Source organism: Camelina sativa, chromosome 16 (assembly GCF_000633955.1).
Source record: "Camelina sativa cultivar DH55 chromosome 16, Cs, whole genome shotgun sequence".
NCBI classification, from domain to species: domain Eukaryota; kingdom Viridiplantae; phylum Streptophyta; class Magnoliopsida; order Brassicales; family Brassicaceae; genus Camelina; species Camelina sativa.
Genome location: NC_025700.1, coordinates 5,742,293 through 5,761,059, shown reverse-complemented (window position 1 = coordinate 5,761,059; position 18,767 = coordinate 5,742,293). Strand labels below are relative to the sequence as shown.

Sequence of the window (18,767 nt, the reverse complement as noted above, 5' to 3'; positions counted from 1 at the left end):
CTTTCAACTCATAATGCATCAAAGCACCTTTGGAGAGGTTCAAAAAGCTTCTAATTACTCGTTGGCCAAATTCATTTATGATAAAGTTGGTATAAAAATTAATAGATCTTTTAGAATGAATAAAAATATTGCAAATGAGAAAGTCATCGGTATTTGAGGGTTTTTCTCAACCATGAAAAGCAATGGATGTAAAACGTCTTTTTATATCCCAATCTGAGGTCCAAGATTTTGAACAAAATTCTCACAATGCATCATATAAATACGCAAGAGTCATATGTTTCCATGGTAATGATTTTGAGAGTATTTCACTTAGCTCTGATTTGAGTCTTAGGATATGTGATCTACAAGATCTAATCATCTTTTTCGTGGACAAAGTAAAGAAAAGAAAAAAAAAGCAAATCAGTTGAGGTTATTTAGAGATACCATTAGATGGAAATGTATTGTGATAAGTTGTGGACCTTATGCCACCTCTAGTGCAATAATTCATGAGCTCAAGTTAAATTTCAAATTTTATGTTTAATTTATAAAAATTTTGTTGTGATGTTATACTTTTTATTTTAAGACTAATATTTTTGGGCTATTTGTGATGTGATGTATGAATATACCTAATAGGCTTGCATATTTACATGAATTGGAAGTAGTTTATTGAGACTTGAAATCTGAAATGTCCAAATTATAAGTAAGCAAATACTTTGATTGCAAAGCTTTCAAATATGGGACCAACAAGCATCTCTCTCATGAGTCATCCCTTCAGTCATTCAAGTAAATTTTTTCTTTCTGATTAATATATATATATATATATATATATATATATATATATATATATCAGTTGATAGGTTGAATAACTTTCGAAAACAAAATTAATGTAAGAGCAGAGCAACATTGTGGTCTAGGTTGATAATGAAAACACTAACTAAATTCATAAATGTCTAAATGCGAGGGAATATTTTTTGGTTGAATCTATGATGGAGCAGAGCTTCTGATGCACTAGGCCTGCAAGTGACACATTAGAGATTGAATTTGTTTTCTAAATCATTAAACAAAATGATCACTAAGAGGCATAGTGCATCAGAAGCTCTGCTTCGTCCAATGTTTTGGGAATCTGAGATAAGGCTTACTTTTTTACAAGAAGCTAATGACCAATTTCAGTACCATGACACGGACCTTGCAATCTTGAAGGGTTAGACCAGTTCTTTGCTGCTAAGTTCCCAAGATTGTTAATGGAGACATACTATGTCATAAAGTACTTCCATTAAAACACCATAACACACTACAAAAAAAAATGGTTTTACATCATTTATTTTATTTATTTGTATCATGATTAAATGATGTTAAAATAATTTGCATCACTCAAATAAATAATTTATATTTTGTTGATTCAAATAATTTATATCGATTGAAATAATTGTTTGTTTCAATTACTGAATTGATGTTCATTTGCATCACTTATAAAAGATATTGCAAATCTTATATCATTTTTACTAAATTAATACAAAATATTTACATCGTTTATCAAAACTAATGTAAAATAGTTATATCATTTTTGAAATCCTGCCGCTAAAATTAATATTGTAATAAATTAGATGAAAATAATATTTTTTTTAGTATAATATTTCTTTATTTATATTTGCAATTATATTTGTTTATATATTCTATTGATAATTTATAATATATATTATTTCTATTATATTTATGATGGGGCCAACAATTAGTTGTTATCCCCACTAAACTTAAGTGTTGGCAAATAGGTTTAAGTATTTATAATAGATAATTTCTCATTACTCCTTGAGAAGTTGTCGATGTGGGATTGTAAAAATCCATCCTTAACTACCAACGGAAAAAAAAATAAGTAAATACTTTAATTCATTAGTTCTTTCCTTGGTTTTTTTTGACAATAAATAAATAAGTAACTGTATTAGAAATAAAATGATGTAAATCAATTTACATAAGTGGTTTTTAATTCCCGTTAGTGTAAATTAACATCTGTTTTTTTTTTCAGCAAAAATGAATTATATTAACATCTGTTTTTATTGATGTAAATTTTGTATCATATGAAAAAGTGTTTTAATATTAAGGCATTTTTACCTTGTAGCTAACTTATATTTGTGGTAAAATACCCTTGATGCAATTTGTGGTAACAAGTGGTAACTAATTAATTTGTGCTTGATAGATAAATCATAAATTAGCTTTAAGGTAAAAAAAAGCCTTCGTTAAGATTTGTAAACGTAAAAGTACCACTTTATGGTAAATTTTTATTTTTTGTTATATAATTACCACTTGTTACCACTAATTTTCTTGTCAACAAAAAAAAAATTAACATAAAGTTCTCAAATAAAAGTATCAAACTACTACATTAAATTTTCATATTTTTGTTTTGTTTTTGGTATGGTTTTTATACGTTAAAAACGAAAAACCTAAAAAGCCGAACCAATTCCTAATCTCAAAAAAAAAATCCGAGTTGAAGTCAAAAAAGTATGGATCAATTACCATGCAACTCCCACGTTGATGACGACGACGACGACCATGGTTGGACGAAAGTCGTGTCCCGGAAGAACAAATTTTCCGGCAGGAATGAACGACGGATCCTGACGGCGAATAAGATGGTTTCTGCTGATGTAAAGGATGAAACGAACAGTAGTGTCGGTGCGGCGGGGGGGAGGAATAATGAGAAACTGCCTAAAACTAAAAAGCCGAAACCGAACAAGGAGAAGAAACCGATAGTGTCTTTGTCCGAAGCTATGGCAAAGATCGACCATTCAAGTCTTGCGGCTTTCCTCGCCGTATCATTGGTAAGTGCATCATGCAGCTGATGTAAAATTCAGCTCGATCCTTGTGTTTTAGTTACTTCAAAATCCATTTTTTTTTATAATTGTATTCGAAATTGCCAGAGATTCAGCTATTAAGATTTATGGATTTCATCGGGAGACAACTTACCAGGTGCAATTCCCATGGCTGAAGATGTTTCCTTTGGAGGGTACTTGGCCCAAGCTTATCGATGTCATGAATGTGAGCTGTTTCTTCTTTTTTGGTTCAGAGATTTTGAAGTCTATGTTAGATTGTTGAAGCTGATTGTTTATAAACTCTTTTTTCATATATAAACAGGTTCCATTGTGTGATATTCCTGAACCTATCTTTAACACATCAGTCAGTTGGATCCTTCAAGTTCCAATGGTGACACTCTCTGGCTTTGTAGAGTGGGCGTTTTGTACTACTATCGTTCATTTGGAAGCACAACAAAAAGGTGCCAAATCTGGCAAGATTGGTGAACAACCTACTTCTCCCAAACCTCATGTAAACTTTTGCAATACCTTTCTCTTAATAATTGTCGCTTTCACTTATATGTATTATGATGTGGTTGAATTACCTTTGTGTGACTAACTCCATTATGCTCTCTTTGTTTTTCTTTTTCCAATTAGATGCCAATATTTGTTACATTAGCAATGGTATTGCGTAAGAGAGCATTGGAGCCTATTAGGGAGAGCCATTTTTTTCAAGGACAGGACAGGCTTCCGCTTTCAGTTTGGACGATGGCTGTGGTTCGTGTTTTCCCTTATCTGAACTTAGGACCAAGAGTGTCGAAACTTGTGTGTATCTGTGTTATGTTGTATTATGAAATTCATTTGAACTGTTAACATGTCGACAGGCCTCCCAGGGTAATTTAGGTGCAGGGTTGCTTTCATGGGCGCACAACTTGTTACCAGTAGTGGGTAATACGAGCTGCAACCGTCAGTCAAGGGATCTCATCCTTCAGTTGGTTGAGTAGTGAGTCGGAAGTTTTCTTTTGATTGATCTCCTTTGCTATATAATATAAACAATCATCTCATCTTTGTTTTATGCAATTTTCTTATCCTGTCAGTATTGTGGCGCATCCAATGGCTTGGACGATCCGTAGGAACCAAGCTGTTATTGTGCATGAGCGAATGATTCCGCCTCCTTCATTTGAGATCTTGCTGCGGCTTACATTCCCTGCTTCATCTGCAAGAGTAAAAGTAAGTTAGTAATATTTGGAATTCATAACAACACAAACCTTGATGCTTTTTTCGATTCTGGTCACAAGCATGGTCTCTGTACGCACACAGGCTACAGGGAGGTTTGAGGCAGTTTATTCCTCTCTGAAGGAAGTGGCTCTTACCGGTGACCCAGGAAGCAAGGCAATGAAAGAAGTCATTCTACAGATTTTCTCTTTGTCTTTAAAATTAGCTGGAGAAGGTATATATATTAGTAACACAAACCTCGAATCCGAGACGTTTCTGCTTCTCATTCTAATGTGTTACTATTGTCACAGGAAACCCTGATTTAGCCAAGGAAGCTACTGCAATAGCTATCTGGTCTGTAACTGAAAACATTGATTGCAGCAAGGACTGGGACAGTCTCTATACGAAGAATATAGAAGCCAGTGTTGCTCTTCTTAAAAATCTTGTGGACGAATGGAAGTATCTTTCCCTCAAACTATTATCATCGCCGACAAATACTCTCACTCTCAGTAAAACTATTAAGAGCTTCAGGCTGAAAGTAATACCTCTTACTCTTCTAAGCTAAACTTATTTCACCCTTCCCTCTTGTAGTTTCATCTCTGAATTAAAGCTGTTGTGATATTTTTTAGAACGAAAAAGCCATCACTAAAGGAAAAGCCAATGCTTCTCTTTACAAAGAGGCTGACAAGTCCTGCAAATTGATCTCGCGGAGACTCTCCTATGGAAGATACAAACATTACTGCCTCAAAGCTACTGCTGTGGTTCTAGCTGCTGCAGGAGCAGGAGCCACTGCTGCAGTTGTTCTATCTTTCAACCCAGAGCTTAAGAACTTCTGGTGAACTCATTGGATCTACAGCTATACGTCAATGCAATCACCAAAGCATTAAACAACTACGAGAGAAACATGGAGTGGGGTTTGAGATTGTCTGATATAAGTTTAAGTTGTCTTAACATTGTCTTAAAACAATTTTATTAAGAGTACGTATTGGTTGTTTAAAAACGTTTTATTAAGAGTACTATTCCAGATAATTTCGCCTCATACTTGTTAGTATTGGGTTTTACTTTTAGATGAATTCTTTGTAACTGTTTCTTATGATTATCTTTGAGAGATTGAGAGAACTTGTAGCAGGCAAATATCTTTGATTTTAGTGAATTATACAGTAGCAAAAAGTGGAAAAAGCTCTCCCGTTGAAGGTGAACCACTATAAATTATTAACATGATCAACAAGAAGTTGTTTAATGCTGTGGTGATTGCATTGACGTATAGCTGCAGATCCAATGAGTTCACCAGAGGTCCCTAAGCTCCGGGTTGAAAAATAGAACACCTGCAGCAAATGTTGCTACTCCTGCAGCAGCTACAGCTGCAGCAGTAGCTAGTCCTCCAGCTACAGCTAGAACCACAGCAGTAGCTTCGAGGCAGTAATGTTTGAACCATACATGGGAGATTCTCCGCGAGATAAATTTGCAGGACTTGTCAGCTTCTTTGTAAAGAGAAGCATTCGCTCCTCCTTCAGTGATGGCTTTTTCGTTCTTAAAAAAATATCACAACAGTTTAAGTCAGAGATGAAATTACAACTGAGGTAAAAAGGTGAAATTAATTTAAAGCTTAGAAGAGTAGGAGGTATTAACTTTTAGCCTGAAGCTCTCCATAGTTTCAGTGACAGTGAAAAAATTTCTCGCTGATGAGAATAGTTTGAGGGAATGATCCTTCCATTCGTCGACAAGCTTTTTAAGAAGAGCAACACTAGCTTCTATATTCTTCGTATAGAGACTGTCCCAGTGCTTGCAGCAATCAATATTTTCGGTGACACACCAGATAGCTATTGCTGTAGCTTCCTAGGCTAAAGCAGGATTTCCTGTGACACAACAGTAACACATTAGAACTGTCAAGGATTCAAAAGTGTTTGTTACTAGCTAGTATATGTATACCTTCTTGATGCAGGATCATTCCTCTTATGTTTTGGTTTTACTTTTATTTTCTATTAGGATATTATCGGTTTGGTTTTCTTTTAAATTATGATTTATTTAAGCTCTAGATAGGTTCGAATCCTCTTTGGATTAGGATTTGTGTTAGCTATATAAGCTAACCTCTATGGTTGTAAAGACTCACGATTTATTGAATTAATATTGAAGAGCTTTTCAACTCTCAACTTCCTTATTGCGGCTAGAACACGACGTTCTCAACGACATAAGAAGACATTGATTCTTGGGTATTCTGAGACTAAACAAGTTTCTTTGTGTTATCATACCTGATCTATATCACTTCTCCAGCTAATTTCAAAGACAAAGAGAAAATCTGTAGAATGACTTCTTTCATTGCCTTGCTTCCTGGATCACCGGTAAGAGCCACTTCCTTCAGAGAGGGATAAACTGCCTCAAACCTCTTTGTAGCCTGTGTGCGTACAGAGACCATGCTTGTGATCAGAATAGACAAAAGCATCAAGGTTTGTGTTGTTATGAATTCCAAAGATTACTAACTTACTTTTACTCTTGCAGATGAAGCAGAGAATGTAAGCCGCAGCAAGATCTCAAATGAAGGAGGCGGAATCATTCGCTCATGCACAATAGCAGCTTGGTTCCTACGCATCGTCCAAGCCATTGGATCCGCAACAATTCTGATAAGAAAATTGCATTAAACAAAGATGAGATGATTGTTTATAATATTATATAGCAAAGGAGATCAATCAAAAGAAAACTTCCGACTCACTCCTCAACCAACTGCAGGATAAGATCCGTTGACTGAGGGTTGCAGCTCGTATTACCCACTACTGGTAACAAGTTGTGCGCCCATGAAAACAACCCTGCACCTACATTATGCTGGGAGGCCTGTCCACAGTTTTACAGTTCAAATGAATTTCATAATACAACAGATCACAGAAAACACACAAGTTTCGACACTCTTGGTCCAAAGTTCACATTAAGGAAAACACGAACCACAGCCATCATCCAAACTGTAAGCGGAAGCCTGTCCTGTCCTTGAAAATAACGCCTCCCCCTAATAGTCGGCAGTGCATAAGTCAAAGCTTCAGGTCTCCAATGCACTACCATTGCCAATGTAACAAATATTGGTATCTAATCGAAAAAGAAAAACAAAGAGAACAATTATGGAGTTAGTCAAACAAAGGTAATTCAACCACATAATACATAAGTGAAAGCGAGAATTATTAAGAGAGAAAGGTATTGCAAAAGTTTACATGAAGTTTGGGAGAAGTAGGTTGTTCACCGATCTTGCCAGATTTGGCACCTTTTTGTTGTGCTTCCAAATGAGTGATAGTACAACCAAACGCCCACACTACAAAGCCAGAGAGTGTCATAACTGGAACTTGAAGGATCCAACTGACTGATGTGTTAGAGATAGGTTCAGGAATATCACACAACGGAACCTGTTTTATAGATATATAAAAAAAGAGTTTATAATCAATCAGCTTCAACAATCTAACATAGACTTCAAAATCTGAACCAAAAAAAGAAGAAACAGCTCACATTCATGACATCGATAACCTTGGGCCAAGTACCCTCAAAAGGAAACATCTCCAGCCATGGAAATTGCACCTCGGTAAGTTGTCTCCCGATGTAATCCATAAATCGTAATAGCTGAGTCACTGGCTATCCGAATACGATTCCTATTTAACAAAAACAAAAAATGAATTTTGATTTGTGGGGTTATATATGGATTTTTAAGTAACTAAAACAAAAGGATCGAGCTGAATTTTACATCAGCTGCATGATGCACTTACCAATGATACGGCGAGTAGAGCCGCAAGACTTGAATGGTCGATCTTTGCCATAGCTTCGGACAAAGACATTATCGGCTTCTTCTCCTCCTACTTGGGTTGTGGATTTTTAGGGGTTTCTGCCCTCAGAATCTCCTCCTCCTTCTTCTTCTTCTTCTTCTTCTTCTTCTTCTTGGGTTGTGGATTGTTAGGTGTTTCTGCCCTCACTATCGGTTTCTTCTCCTTGTTCGGTTTCGGCTTTTTAGTTTTAGGCAGATTCTCATTATTCCTCCCCGCCGCCGAACCGGCACTACTGTTCGTTTCATCCTTTACGTCAGCAGAAACCATCTTATCTGCTGTCAGGATCCGTCGTTCATTCCTGCCGGAACTTTTTTTCTTCCGGGACACGACTTTCGTCCAACCATGGTCGTCGTCGTCGTCAACGTGGGAGTTGCATGGTAACTGATCCATACTTTTTTTACTTCAACGTGGGACTATTCGGAGTTTTTTAGGAGTTCGTTCGGCTTTTAGGTTTTTGGTTTTTAACCTATAAACACACAAAATCTGAAACTTTAATGTAGTTTGATACTTTTATTTGAGAACTTTATGTTAATTTTTTATTTTTTTTTGTTTAAAAGAAAATTAGTGGTAATTATATAACAAAAAATAAAAATTTACCATAAAGTGGTAATTTTATTTTTACAAATCTTAATGAAGGCATTTTTTACCTTAAAGCTAATTTATCTATCAAGCATAATTAATTAACTAGGAGATATCCCGTGCTTTAAGCACGGATCAACATTTAAAAAAAGTTCTAATATAATAATAAAAATTATTGTTATATTTTTTTTAAAAGTTATTTTGTTTGAGATGATATTTATTTTAATTGTTCTGTAAATCTATTAGTCTTTTTGAATACTAATTATTTTAGAATATTATAATATTTTATTTTTTGACGTATATTACAGTTTTATATTGTTTGTTTGTTGTATTTGCATCATTATTTTGTGAAATATGAAGTAATAGTTTTAATATTATAATTGTGACAAATAAAAATTATTAATTTATCATCTATATAAATTCAGTTTTACCAACCCGTCAATGTGGAAATTAAAACACACATTTTCTTAGATTGAGTAACATATCTTCGTTTTAAAAAATTCAAATCACAACATATGTAGAAAAAATTCTGCATTTAACTAATCATAAGTATTATATGAAAATTCCAAACAATTTGTAAATAAAAGAAAGTAAAGATGATAAGAGAATCATAATTTGAAATCTTAACAAAATCTTCGAAATTTAGTTATTTAAATAATTATATTGTGTACTTGGATATAAAATCTTAGTTTTTGAAATTCTGATTGGTTTATATTTTTATAAAATATATTTAGTAATTTTCGTCAATAATTTATTTGAGAGAGAAAATATATTCTTTTATTTTTCTTGATATTTTTATATTTGATCTGGCACTTTTTTTTTGTTTTTTAATTAATTATCTTTATTAAATTAATTAACTAAGCTTAATTAAGTAGGTCTAATGGCAATTGAATGTAACTTTTAACACATTTTAAGTTTAGTTTCATATTTGTACTTCCCAATTAATATAGTAGGATTACCACTTGCTAGTTGCTACCCCAAATAACTAGTGGTAAAATATTACAAAAAAAATATTTGTGGTCAGATACTCTTGATGCAATTTGTGGTAACAAGTGGGTAATTAATTAATTTATGTTTGATAGATAGATTAGCTTTAAGGAAAAAAAATGCCTTAATATTTGTAATTATCAGCAGGTTTTCTATATGTGACCTCAATATTTTCTTTGCTTTTAAGCCCAAAAATGCCTTCCAGGAATTATGAGACAGGTCGATATGAAACTGGACCAAACTCTATAATACCCTTGCAATCAAAAGTTTATTCATCAATACTCTTTTGTGGTCTAAGTACCCTTTGACAAAGGTTGACCAACATATGGACCAACATATACCCCTAAATCAAAAAGAAAAACATGTGGACCCCATCAATTTTTTTCCACCAATCGGGTTCCTTCTCTCTCCCCTCTCTCTCCCGATCTCGTCCCCGCTCCCCCATTGTTGCTCCTCTCCCCCTTCCAATCGATACAAATCGAGTCCATAGAAATCGATTTGATTCCAAACGAAAGCAAAAGATTGGGATTGAAGCAAACAGCAAAGCAAAGCAGAAGATTCAGGTGATATTCTTACATTTATTTACCAATGCAATTAGGGTTCTTGAGGTTCATCCTAAAGCAATTAGGATATATACCTTGAATGCTCATTCAATTTATTCTCATTTGTATTAGTGTCGAAATGGGTCGCATACTAAGTGGATTGTAACACTTCATTCGAACTGAATCGTAAAAATATTCCGAAATAAATAGTGATTTTGTGGAGTCGATGTAGTACAACTCGTAGACTAGGTATAACTGATACGGGTACAACTGGTAATAGTTTGGTACAACTTAAACGGGTACAACTGATACAATTTTGGTACAACTTGGTAATACTATTTACACGACAGAGGTTCCAATGTGAGTTTTTTTTTTTATTTCAGGCACAATGAATAATAATCGTCGGATAATCATCGTTTTTGATTACGGGGGATATTATGCAACAAGGGAAAATGAACTAAGATGGATTTCAAGAGAAAAAGTTCATCAATCTCTTAGAATGGAGACATCTATTGAAGAGGTCAGTTATTCTGCATTGGTGCAGAAAATATGCAGAAAGGCGAAGGTTGATGAAACTATGACTGAGCTGAAATTGAGTTACGTTCCCGAATCAGTGCATCCTAAGAGACTGATACACATACATGATGATAATGATCAGATGTGTTATTTGGAAATGAATCCAGATCAATTCCAAGTTTTGCATGTGGAAGTCGTGAATGATGTTGAAATAAATCAGGGGGATGAGCAAAGTCGAGGGACTGTAGGTTGTTCACTTAATGAGGAGTTGATTTCAAGTAGTAGAGCGACATATGAGAACACGATGTATGAAGGTGAGCCGTCTGAACGTTTTGAGATGATGGAGAATAGTGATGGGAACATGGTTCTTTATCAAGAACAGTCTGAAGAACGAGCAATAGCAGATAACTGTGATATGATTGAAGGTTCTGAGGTCACACCAGTTGTAAATCGTGAATGGGAAGATGGTTTGGATTTGACTTTACGTCAAGAATTTGAAAGCAAGCAAGCAGTTAAAGATTTAGTTGAAAAAGCTGCACACAAGAACTGTTTTGAGTTTGTTATTGTGAAGTCGGATACTATGTTGTTTGTGGTTAAATGCTGTGAATTTAAAAGGGGTTGCAAGTGGTCTTTACGAGCTGCGAGGAATGGGAATTCAGACAGTTTCTCGGTCAGAACTTACAACAAGACGCATACGTGCTTGAGGTCAGATACAAGTACAATGAGGAGAAAAAGGAGAGGCACACCACATTTAGTTGCATCAGTTTTGCGTGAAGATTACCCATGTTTGATAGACACTCCAACTCCCAAAAATCTCATCCCTTTGGTTCAATCAAGAGTTGGTGTTAAAGTGTCTTACTCGACCGCAAATAGAGGAAAAAAATTAGCTGCATATGATCTTCGCGGTACTCCAGAGGATAGTTTTAAGTTCGTGCATTGTTATATGCACATGCTGCAGACAATGAACCCAAGTACAATTTCATTTGTTGAATTGGATGAAGCACAGAGGTTTAAGTACTTGTTCTTCGCCTTGGGAGCGTGCATTGAAGGCTTCAAAGCTATGAGAAAGGTGATCATTGTTGATGCAACAAGTATTAAAAATGTCTATGGTGGAGTACTAATCGTGGCTACAGCTCAAGATCCGGATCATCACCATTATCCGATTGCATTTGGTGTAGTTGATGGTGAGAAAGATACAAGTTGGACCTGGTTTTTCAGCAAATTGAAATCAGTTGTACCAGATTGTCCTGAACTGGTCTTCTGTTCTGATAGAAATCAAAGCCTAATCAAGTCAATAAATACGGTGTACCCGTTATCTCATCATGGGTATTGTATTTATCATTTGTCCCAGAATGTTAAATTGAGCTGCAAAAACGTGAACAGGGATTTAGTTGCGACGAAGTTCATGGAATGTGCTAAGGCTTACACAGAGCCTGAGTTTGAGAAACTCTATGCTGATTTTATCAGAAGGTATCCAGCTGCAAGTACTTATCTTGATAATCATGTAGGACAGAACAAATGGGCTCGATGTTATTTTCCAGGAGCTAGATACAACATAGACACCACTAATACGGTTGAATCTATCAATGGTGTCTTTCGATTTGCAAGGGCATACCCGTTATTACCAATGATTGATGCGATTGTTAGTAAAGTGGCTGAATGGTTTAACAAATACAGGAAGATATCCTTAGAGACTCCAAAAGAGCAGAAACTAGTCCCTTTTGTTGAGACACTGATGCACACAAGGTGTTCTGAAGCAAAGCTCTTACCAGTGACTGAACTAAACAGCTATTTTCTGGAATACAGCGTGACTGGAGTTGATGGTAGTAGTTATGTGGTTGATCTGAGAAGGAAAACGTGCTACTATAAACATTTTGATATTGACAGATATCCGTGTGTGCATGCAATTGCTGTTGCGATGGAAGCAGCAAGGAACGTTGGTAATGAGATCCAACTGCATGACTTGTGTAGTAAGTACTATTGGATGGAGCAGTGGGCATTGGGGTATTCGAGGACGATATATCCAGTTCCTATCATGTCTATGTGGATGGTCCCTGACGATGTACGTGCTAAGATTGTTCTTCCTAAGTTTTATGTCACAAAAAGAGGAAGAAAACCAACAAAAAGGATTCCATCAGCCGGAGAACATGGACGCAGGAAGAAGAAGAAAAATTCGAGTAGGAGCTGGTTTGATAGTGAGGGTTCTCGGACTTAGTTTCTTATTTGGAGAACTTAGTAAAACTTGTTTTTTCCTCGGTACAACTATTGTCATTTGTGTGTGTTTGTTTTTTTGGATTATCTTGATAGACATGTTTGCTTATCTTTATGGGAAAACTTATTTCAGTTAAATTGTGATTATCTTCCTTAGGTTAGTTGAAAAAAATAATTATATATATTATTTATAAATTTTCAAATAAAAATAAATATGATATTTGTTAACAACAAAAATATTATATAACTAATTGAAAGAAAGAATTGTCATAACAATTTTCATCATATTCAAGGTTTACCATGAAACACCATATACTTTAAGGGTTCATTTGTCGTTGTAAACCACATATAATTACAAAAGTTTAGGAAATTATCTTTTCAAACATATGATCGCATGAACATGTGTAAATGTATCTCAATTAACCGTAAACCATGTGTGCAACTAAAATTATTGGGTTTTGACATGGTATAACTAAAAACAATAAAAAATTCGGAATTGTACAACTTGTCAAGATCGGTACAATCTGAAAACTTGGAACAACTAGTGCATTTTGGCGGCTACACATGTGTAAATTGGCGGCTACACGTGTGTAAATTGGCGGCTACACGTGTTTTTTATGTGTCCCAAACAAAATTTCAATTTTTGAAAAATTAAAATTGAAGCCAAGTATGCTAGGGCGGGTTTAGGCTCGATTTTGCGATTTCTGGGTCAAAAAAAAAAACCATTTCTCTCCCTCTCTTGCGATTTCTGGGTTCCTACAAAAAAAATCATTTCTCTTCCTCTCTTTCCTAGTTAGGGTTTGCGATTTCTGGGTCATCTCAAATCTTGAAATGAGCTACGATTCTGGAGCATCGAGGACCTCATGTGGCAATTCCTCTAATCGAGTAAGGTTTCCAGGCATCCAAAAAAAATGTCATTGTGGTTCGGCAGTAGTTGAGATAATCTCTCACTCGATCTCAAACCCTTGTCGTCGCTACTACCGTTGTGCGTATGCAGCACAAAGAAAGGTAAATATATTCTAATATTCGTTGATTATCTCTTACATTTATTTACCAATTTCTGTCTTATATGTAGCTTGTCAACGACACACATGTATTTAAATGGGTGGATGAGGCATTGGTGGATGAAGTACAACAATTAGATTTTCAAGTGGGTGTCCTCGAAGAAGAAGTTAGACAGCTGAAGATGGATAGGAGCAGAGATATGAAGAAAATTAAGCAGATCTGTTTTCTCGTTTTTTTTGGATGTCTTCTTGTGGTATGTCTCGGAAGATGGTACAACTAAGTAGAACTTGTTCTTGGAAGATGGTACAACTACGTAGTACTTTCTAATAGTACAACTAAGTAAAACTTGTTCTTTGTAATGGTATAACTAAGGATCGTTTGTCTGGTTCCATTTGACGATTGCCGGTAATTTGTCTTGTTCTTGTGTGTTATTTTGTCTGCTTAAACACACAAAGAGTTCACATACTGCCTTTAACATTCCAACCAAGTTGTACTTAAAAACATAGAGTTGTACTTAAAAAAACAGAGTTGTACCTAGTTAAACATTCCGAGTACTTAACAAAAAACATAAAAACAACCAAAGAGTTCACATACTGACTCATACAAGATTACATGCTCATTACTTTTTGGAGGGCTTCTGCCTTGTTATAATAGGACTCCTTACGACAACAGAAGGTCCCGTCCCCTTCTTACTTATAATCTTCACCTTTGTACCAAGTTGTTCTCCACTGGATCCTTCTCTTGTTCTCTTTTTTCTCTCGTATCTCACTAGATCCTTCTCCACTGGATCCTTCTCCATTGGATCCTTCTCCATTGGATCCTTCTCCATTGGATCCTTCTCCCTCTCGGCCTTCTCCCTCTCGGCCTTCTCCCTCTCGGCCTTCTCCTTCTCGGCCTTCTCCCTCTCGGCCTTCTCCCTCTCGGCCTTCTCCCTCTCGGCCTTCTCCCTCTCGGCCTTCTCCCTCTCGGCCTTCTCCCTCTCGGCCTTCTCCCTCTCGGCCTTCTCCCTCTCGGCCTTCTCCCTCTCGGCCTTCTCCCTCTCGGCCTTCTCCCTCTCGGCCTTCTCCCTCTCGGCCTTCTCCCTCTCGGCCTTCTCCCTCTCGGCCTTCTCCCTCTCGGCCTTCTCCCTCTCGGCCTTCTCCCTCTCGGCCTTCTCCCTCTCGGCCTTCTCCCTCTCGGCCTTCTCCCTCTCGGCCTTCTCCCTCTCGGCTTTCTCCCTCTCAGCCTTCTCCTTCTCCGCCTTCTCCTTTTCAGCCTTCTCCTTTTCGGCTTTCTCCCTCTCGGCCTTCTCCTTCTCGGCCTTCTCCTTCTCGGCCTTCTCCTTCTCGGCCTTCTCCTTCTCGGCCTTCTCCTTCTCGGCCTTCTCCTTCTCGGCCTTCTCCTTCTCGGCCTTCTCCTTCTCGGCCTTCTCCTTCTCGGCCTTCTCCTTCTCGGCCTTCTCCTTCTCGGCCTTCTCCTTCTCGGCCTTCTCCTTCTCGGCCTTCTCCTTCTCGGCCTTCTCCTTCTCGACCTTCTCCTTCTCGGCCTTCTCCTTTTCAGCCTTCTCCTTTTCGGCTTTCTCCCTCTCGGCCTTCTCCTTCTCGGCCTTCTCCTTCTCGGCCTTCTCCTTCTCGGCCTTCTCCTTCTCGGCCTTCTCCTTTTCGGCCTTCTCCTTCTCGGCCTTCTCCTTCTCGGCCTTCTCCTTCTCGGCCTTCTCCTTCTCGGCCTTCTCCTTCTCGGCCTTCTCCTTCTCGGCCTTCTCCTTCTCGGCCTTCTCCTTCTCGGCCTTCTCCTTCTCGGCCTTCTCCTTCTCGGCCTTCTCCTTCTCGGCCTTCTCCTTCTCGGCCTTCTCCTTCTCGGCCTTCTCCTTCTCGGCCTTCTCCTTCTCGGCCTTCTCCTTCTCGGCCTTCTCCTTCTCGGCCTTCTCCTTCTCGGCCTTCTCCTTCTCGGCCTTCTCCTTCTCGGCCTTCTCCTTCTCGGCCTTCTCCTTCTCGGCCTTCTCCTTCTCGGCCTTCTCCTTCTCGGCCTTCTCCTTCTCGGCCTTCTCCTTCTCGGCCTTCTCCTTCTCGGCCTTCTCCTTCTCGGCCTTCTCCTTCTCGGCCTTCTCCTTCTCGGCCTTCTCCTTCTCGGCCTTCTCCTTCTCGGCCTTCTCCTTCTCGGCCTTCTCCTTCTCGGCCTTCTCCTTCTCGGCCTTCTCCTTCTCGGCCTTCTCCTTCTCGGCCTTCTCCTTCTCGGCCTTCTCCTTCTCGGCCTTCTCCTTCTCGGCCTTCTCCTTCTCGGCCTTCTCCTTCTCGGCCTTCTCCTTCTCGGCCTTCTCCTTCTCGGCCTTCTCCTTCTCGGCCTTCTCCTTCTCGGCCTTCTCCTTCTCGGCCTTCTCCTTCTCGGCCTTCTCCTTCTCGGCCTTCTCCTTCTCGGCCTTCTCCTTCTCGGCCTTCTCCTTCTCGGCCTTCTCCTTCTCGGCCTTCTCCTTCTCGGCCTTCTCCTTCTCGGCCTTCTCCTTCTCGGCCTTCTCCTTCTCGGCCTTCTCCTTCTCGGCCTTCTCCTTCTCGGCCTTCTCCTTTTCGGCCTTCTCCTTTTCGGCTTTCTCCCTCTCGGCCTTCTCCTTCTCGGCCTTCTCCTTCTCGGCCTTCTCCTTTTCGGCCTTCTCCTTCTCGGCCTTCTCCCTCTCGGCCTTCTCCTTCTCGGCCTTCTCCTCCTCTATAGCCTCATTTGCACCAACTCCGTCACACTCATTTGCACCAAATTCCTCGCTTGGAAAAACTCCTTCTCCATTTCTTTCCCAGTTCACATATGTTTCCACCGATTTGATCCTAGCATCCATGTCATCAAATTTTTCGTTGATTTCCTTAAACCCCTTCTTCACCAGATCTTCTAGCTGAATCAAGCTAGCTCTTAGCTGAATCAAGCTACCTCCTACCATATCATTCTCCGAATTCGCATCATCCTTAGCCACATCATTCGGATCCACATCATCCGGATCCACATTCTCAATCACCGGATTTGCCTCAAATGATCGGGCGGCCACATCTAGGTTGTGAAGCTCTTCAAACCAAATTGACTTGTGCTTTTCAATTAAACGTTTGCTCCAACCATCAGCAACTGGATCATCCGCATCATCACAGCCACCATCCTCATCTATGATCATGGCTAAAAGGCGTGCCTCCCGAGGAGTTGGAGTTAACATACTATCAATCTCCTGTCAAAATAAACAAACATAACATACTATCAATCTCCTATCAACCAATGTTACATAAATAATGAATCTGATAAGTAATTTACATAAATAATGAATATGAATAACTAACCTTAGTTGTACCAAGTTGGTCATATATTTCTTTCAAAGAAAAACCTTTCTTCTTACTTGCTTTAAACTTCATCTTGCACATCCGAGGACAGTTACGGTGTGCATGTGAATCAGAAACGTCTTCTCGGAAGGTGTTCTTTAGCACAGGAATTGCTTCAAACGCAAGAAGCTACACACAACACAAGAACATTCAATGTTTAGTTGGATCCAGTTATACTAAGTTGTACATTTTGAAAACTAGTAATTACCTCCAAAGGAATGATGAAACTAGGAAAGACCCACTGTGGACCCACAACTCCACCAAAGTGTCCCATCAAATGAAAGATGTCTTTCATGTTCTCATCAAATGCCATTCGACCCCAAGGGAATGTTCTACACAAATCAAGATCATCCACAGCTCTAAGAAAGAAAGGCTCCACAGAGGGTGCATTCTTTCCACCCTTTTTCTTCCCTATGATGACGCTAGATAAAAAATACAGTACGGCCATCTTCAAACGATCCTCTGAAAGTTTCTTCATCGAAAGTAGCTTCGCTTTGACATCTCCATATTGTATTATTTGTCCACCTTTAAATTGCTTCCGAGCAAAATTTAAACTGCCCAAACCATCCTTGAATTTTGGATACTGATGGCAATATAACCCAGAAATGATTGCCATTTCTCGGAGAGAATACCGGATGGGAGTCCCATTAACAATGAACCAGCATTCATTTTTCTTCTCCAAATGCGCTGTGCGAAGCAACAACATCCACATACCCATCAACTTATGATTCGAATCCTTAGGCATATGGAAGAAATGCTTGAACTGTGGGTGCCCTAAGAACCAATCCAACTCCTCTTCCTTAAGATGACCGCCTAATAAGTTTACCGCCTCTGAAATATAACACTTTCCAGACATCTTGAAAGGCTTCGTATACTGGGAGTAATCAAAGTACATACTCAAAGGTTGCATTACATCGGATTCATCCTCAGATTCCTGCAAGACACATATCTAGTTATACCAAGTTTTTCTAAGTTATACCCTTTCTAAGTTATACCAAGTTATACAGTTATACTTTTTAGAACGAATTCTTATACGGTTATACCAATATAGGGAGAGATACTTACCGATGAATCCTTATCATTTGACTTCTCAATTGAGTCCGTTTTATCGGAATCACGTTCTGATTCATCTCCACGAGTTGCTTCTTCTTCGAGATCTGCTGGGGGATTCGATTTTTCCACATAGCTTGGGTTCTTTGTACGAACCATTATGATTCTTCCACACATGCACACAAAAAACAACAACTGATTTCAACTTCAACTTCCACAAACCAAATTGAACATAATCTGATGAAACAAACGTTTTGAGGACTTTGTTTCATCAGAATTGAACATAATCTGATGAAACAGACGTTTGTTCCAAGCTTTTCCACAAACCAAATTGAACATAAAACAAACGCCCCAAAATCTGATGACTTTCAACGTTCTGAGGAATCAACACATGAAAAAAATCGACAAAACCCCAAAATTGAAAACCAAATTATCGAAAATCGAAACCCATATTACCCGATTTTGAAAAACAAATAACCCAAATTCGAAAAACCCCAACCTATTTCAACTTACCCAGAATCGAGTTATCCTTAGTTGCACTTGAGGGAGAAGAATAATTAACGGGAATTGAACGAGGGAGAGTGGAGTCGTGAATGAAGGAATTCGAAAAGTTGGGTAGTTAAAGGAGAGATCCGATTTCAACTGGATTGTCCGAATTTTGTGGGTTTGGGTGGGTATAAGGTGGTTGGATCTGTAAATAACAAAAATGATATAGGTTTCTTTGTCTTTAACCACATTTTTGATTAAAAATAAATAAATAAATAGTTTGTTATTTTCGCAGGGGAT

The 18,767-nt window shown here is 38.2% G+C and overlaps 1 protein-coding gene and 2 pseudogenes across 1 annotated transcript; 1 reads left to right on the top strand and 2 right to left on the bottom strand.

Moving 5' to 3' along the window:
• LOC104753405 lies at nt 2,601-4,813 on the top strand (annotated as a pseudogene).
• On the bottom strand, nt 5,259-7,780 carry LOC104753404 (annotated as a pseudogene).
• On the bottom strand, nt 13,976-18,642 carry LOC104753403 (uncharacterized protein At3g43530-like). The gene is made up of 6 exons (XM_010475663.2): nt 18,495-18,642; nt 17,997-18,147; nt 17,140-17,865; nt 16,893-17,060; nt 16,259-16,783; nt 13,976-14,077 (listed from the first exon to the last, which is right to left on the bottom strand). The coding sequence occupies exons 2-6, from the start codon at nt 18,138-18,140 to the stop codon at nt 13,976-13,978; spliced, it is 1,665 nt and encodes a 554-aa protein (XP_010473965.2). The 5' UTR covers nt 18,141-18,147; nt 18,495-18,642.

Excerpts from the sequence above, each read along its gene's own strand:
- LOC104753403 (XM_010475663.2), bottom strand. The coding sequence starts at position 18,140 with ATGGTTCGTACAAAGAACCCAAGCTATGTGGAAAAATCGAATCCCCCA. Across the intron at positions 17,866-17,996 it reads CAAATGATAAGGATTCATCG|GAATCTGAGGATGAATCCGA; the intron begins GTAAGTATCTCT and ends TGTGTCTTGCAG. Across the intron at positions 14,078-16,258 it reads AGAAGGCCGAGAAGGAGAAG|GCAGTATGTGAACTCTTTGT; the intron begins GCCGAGAGGGAG and ends GGAATGTTAAAG.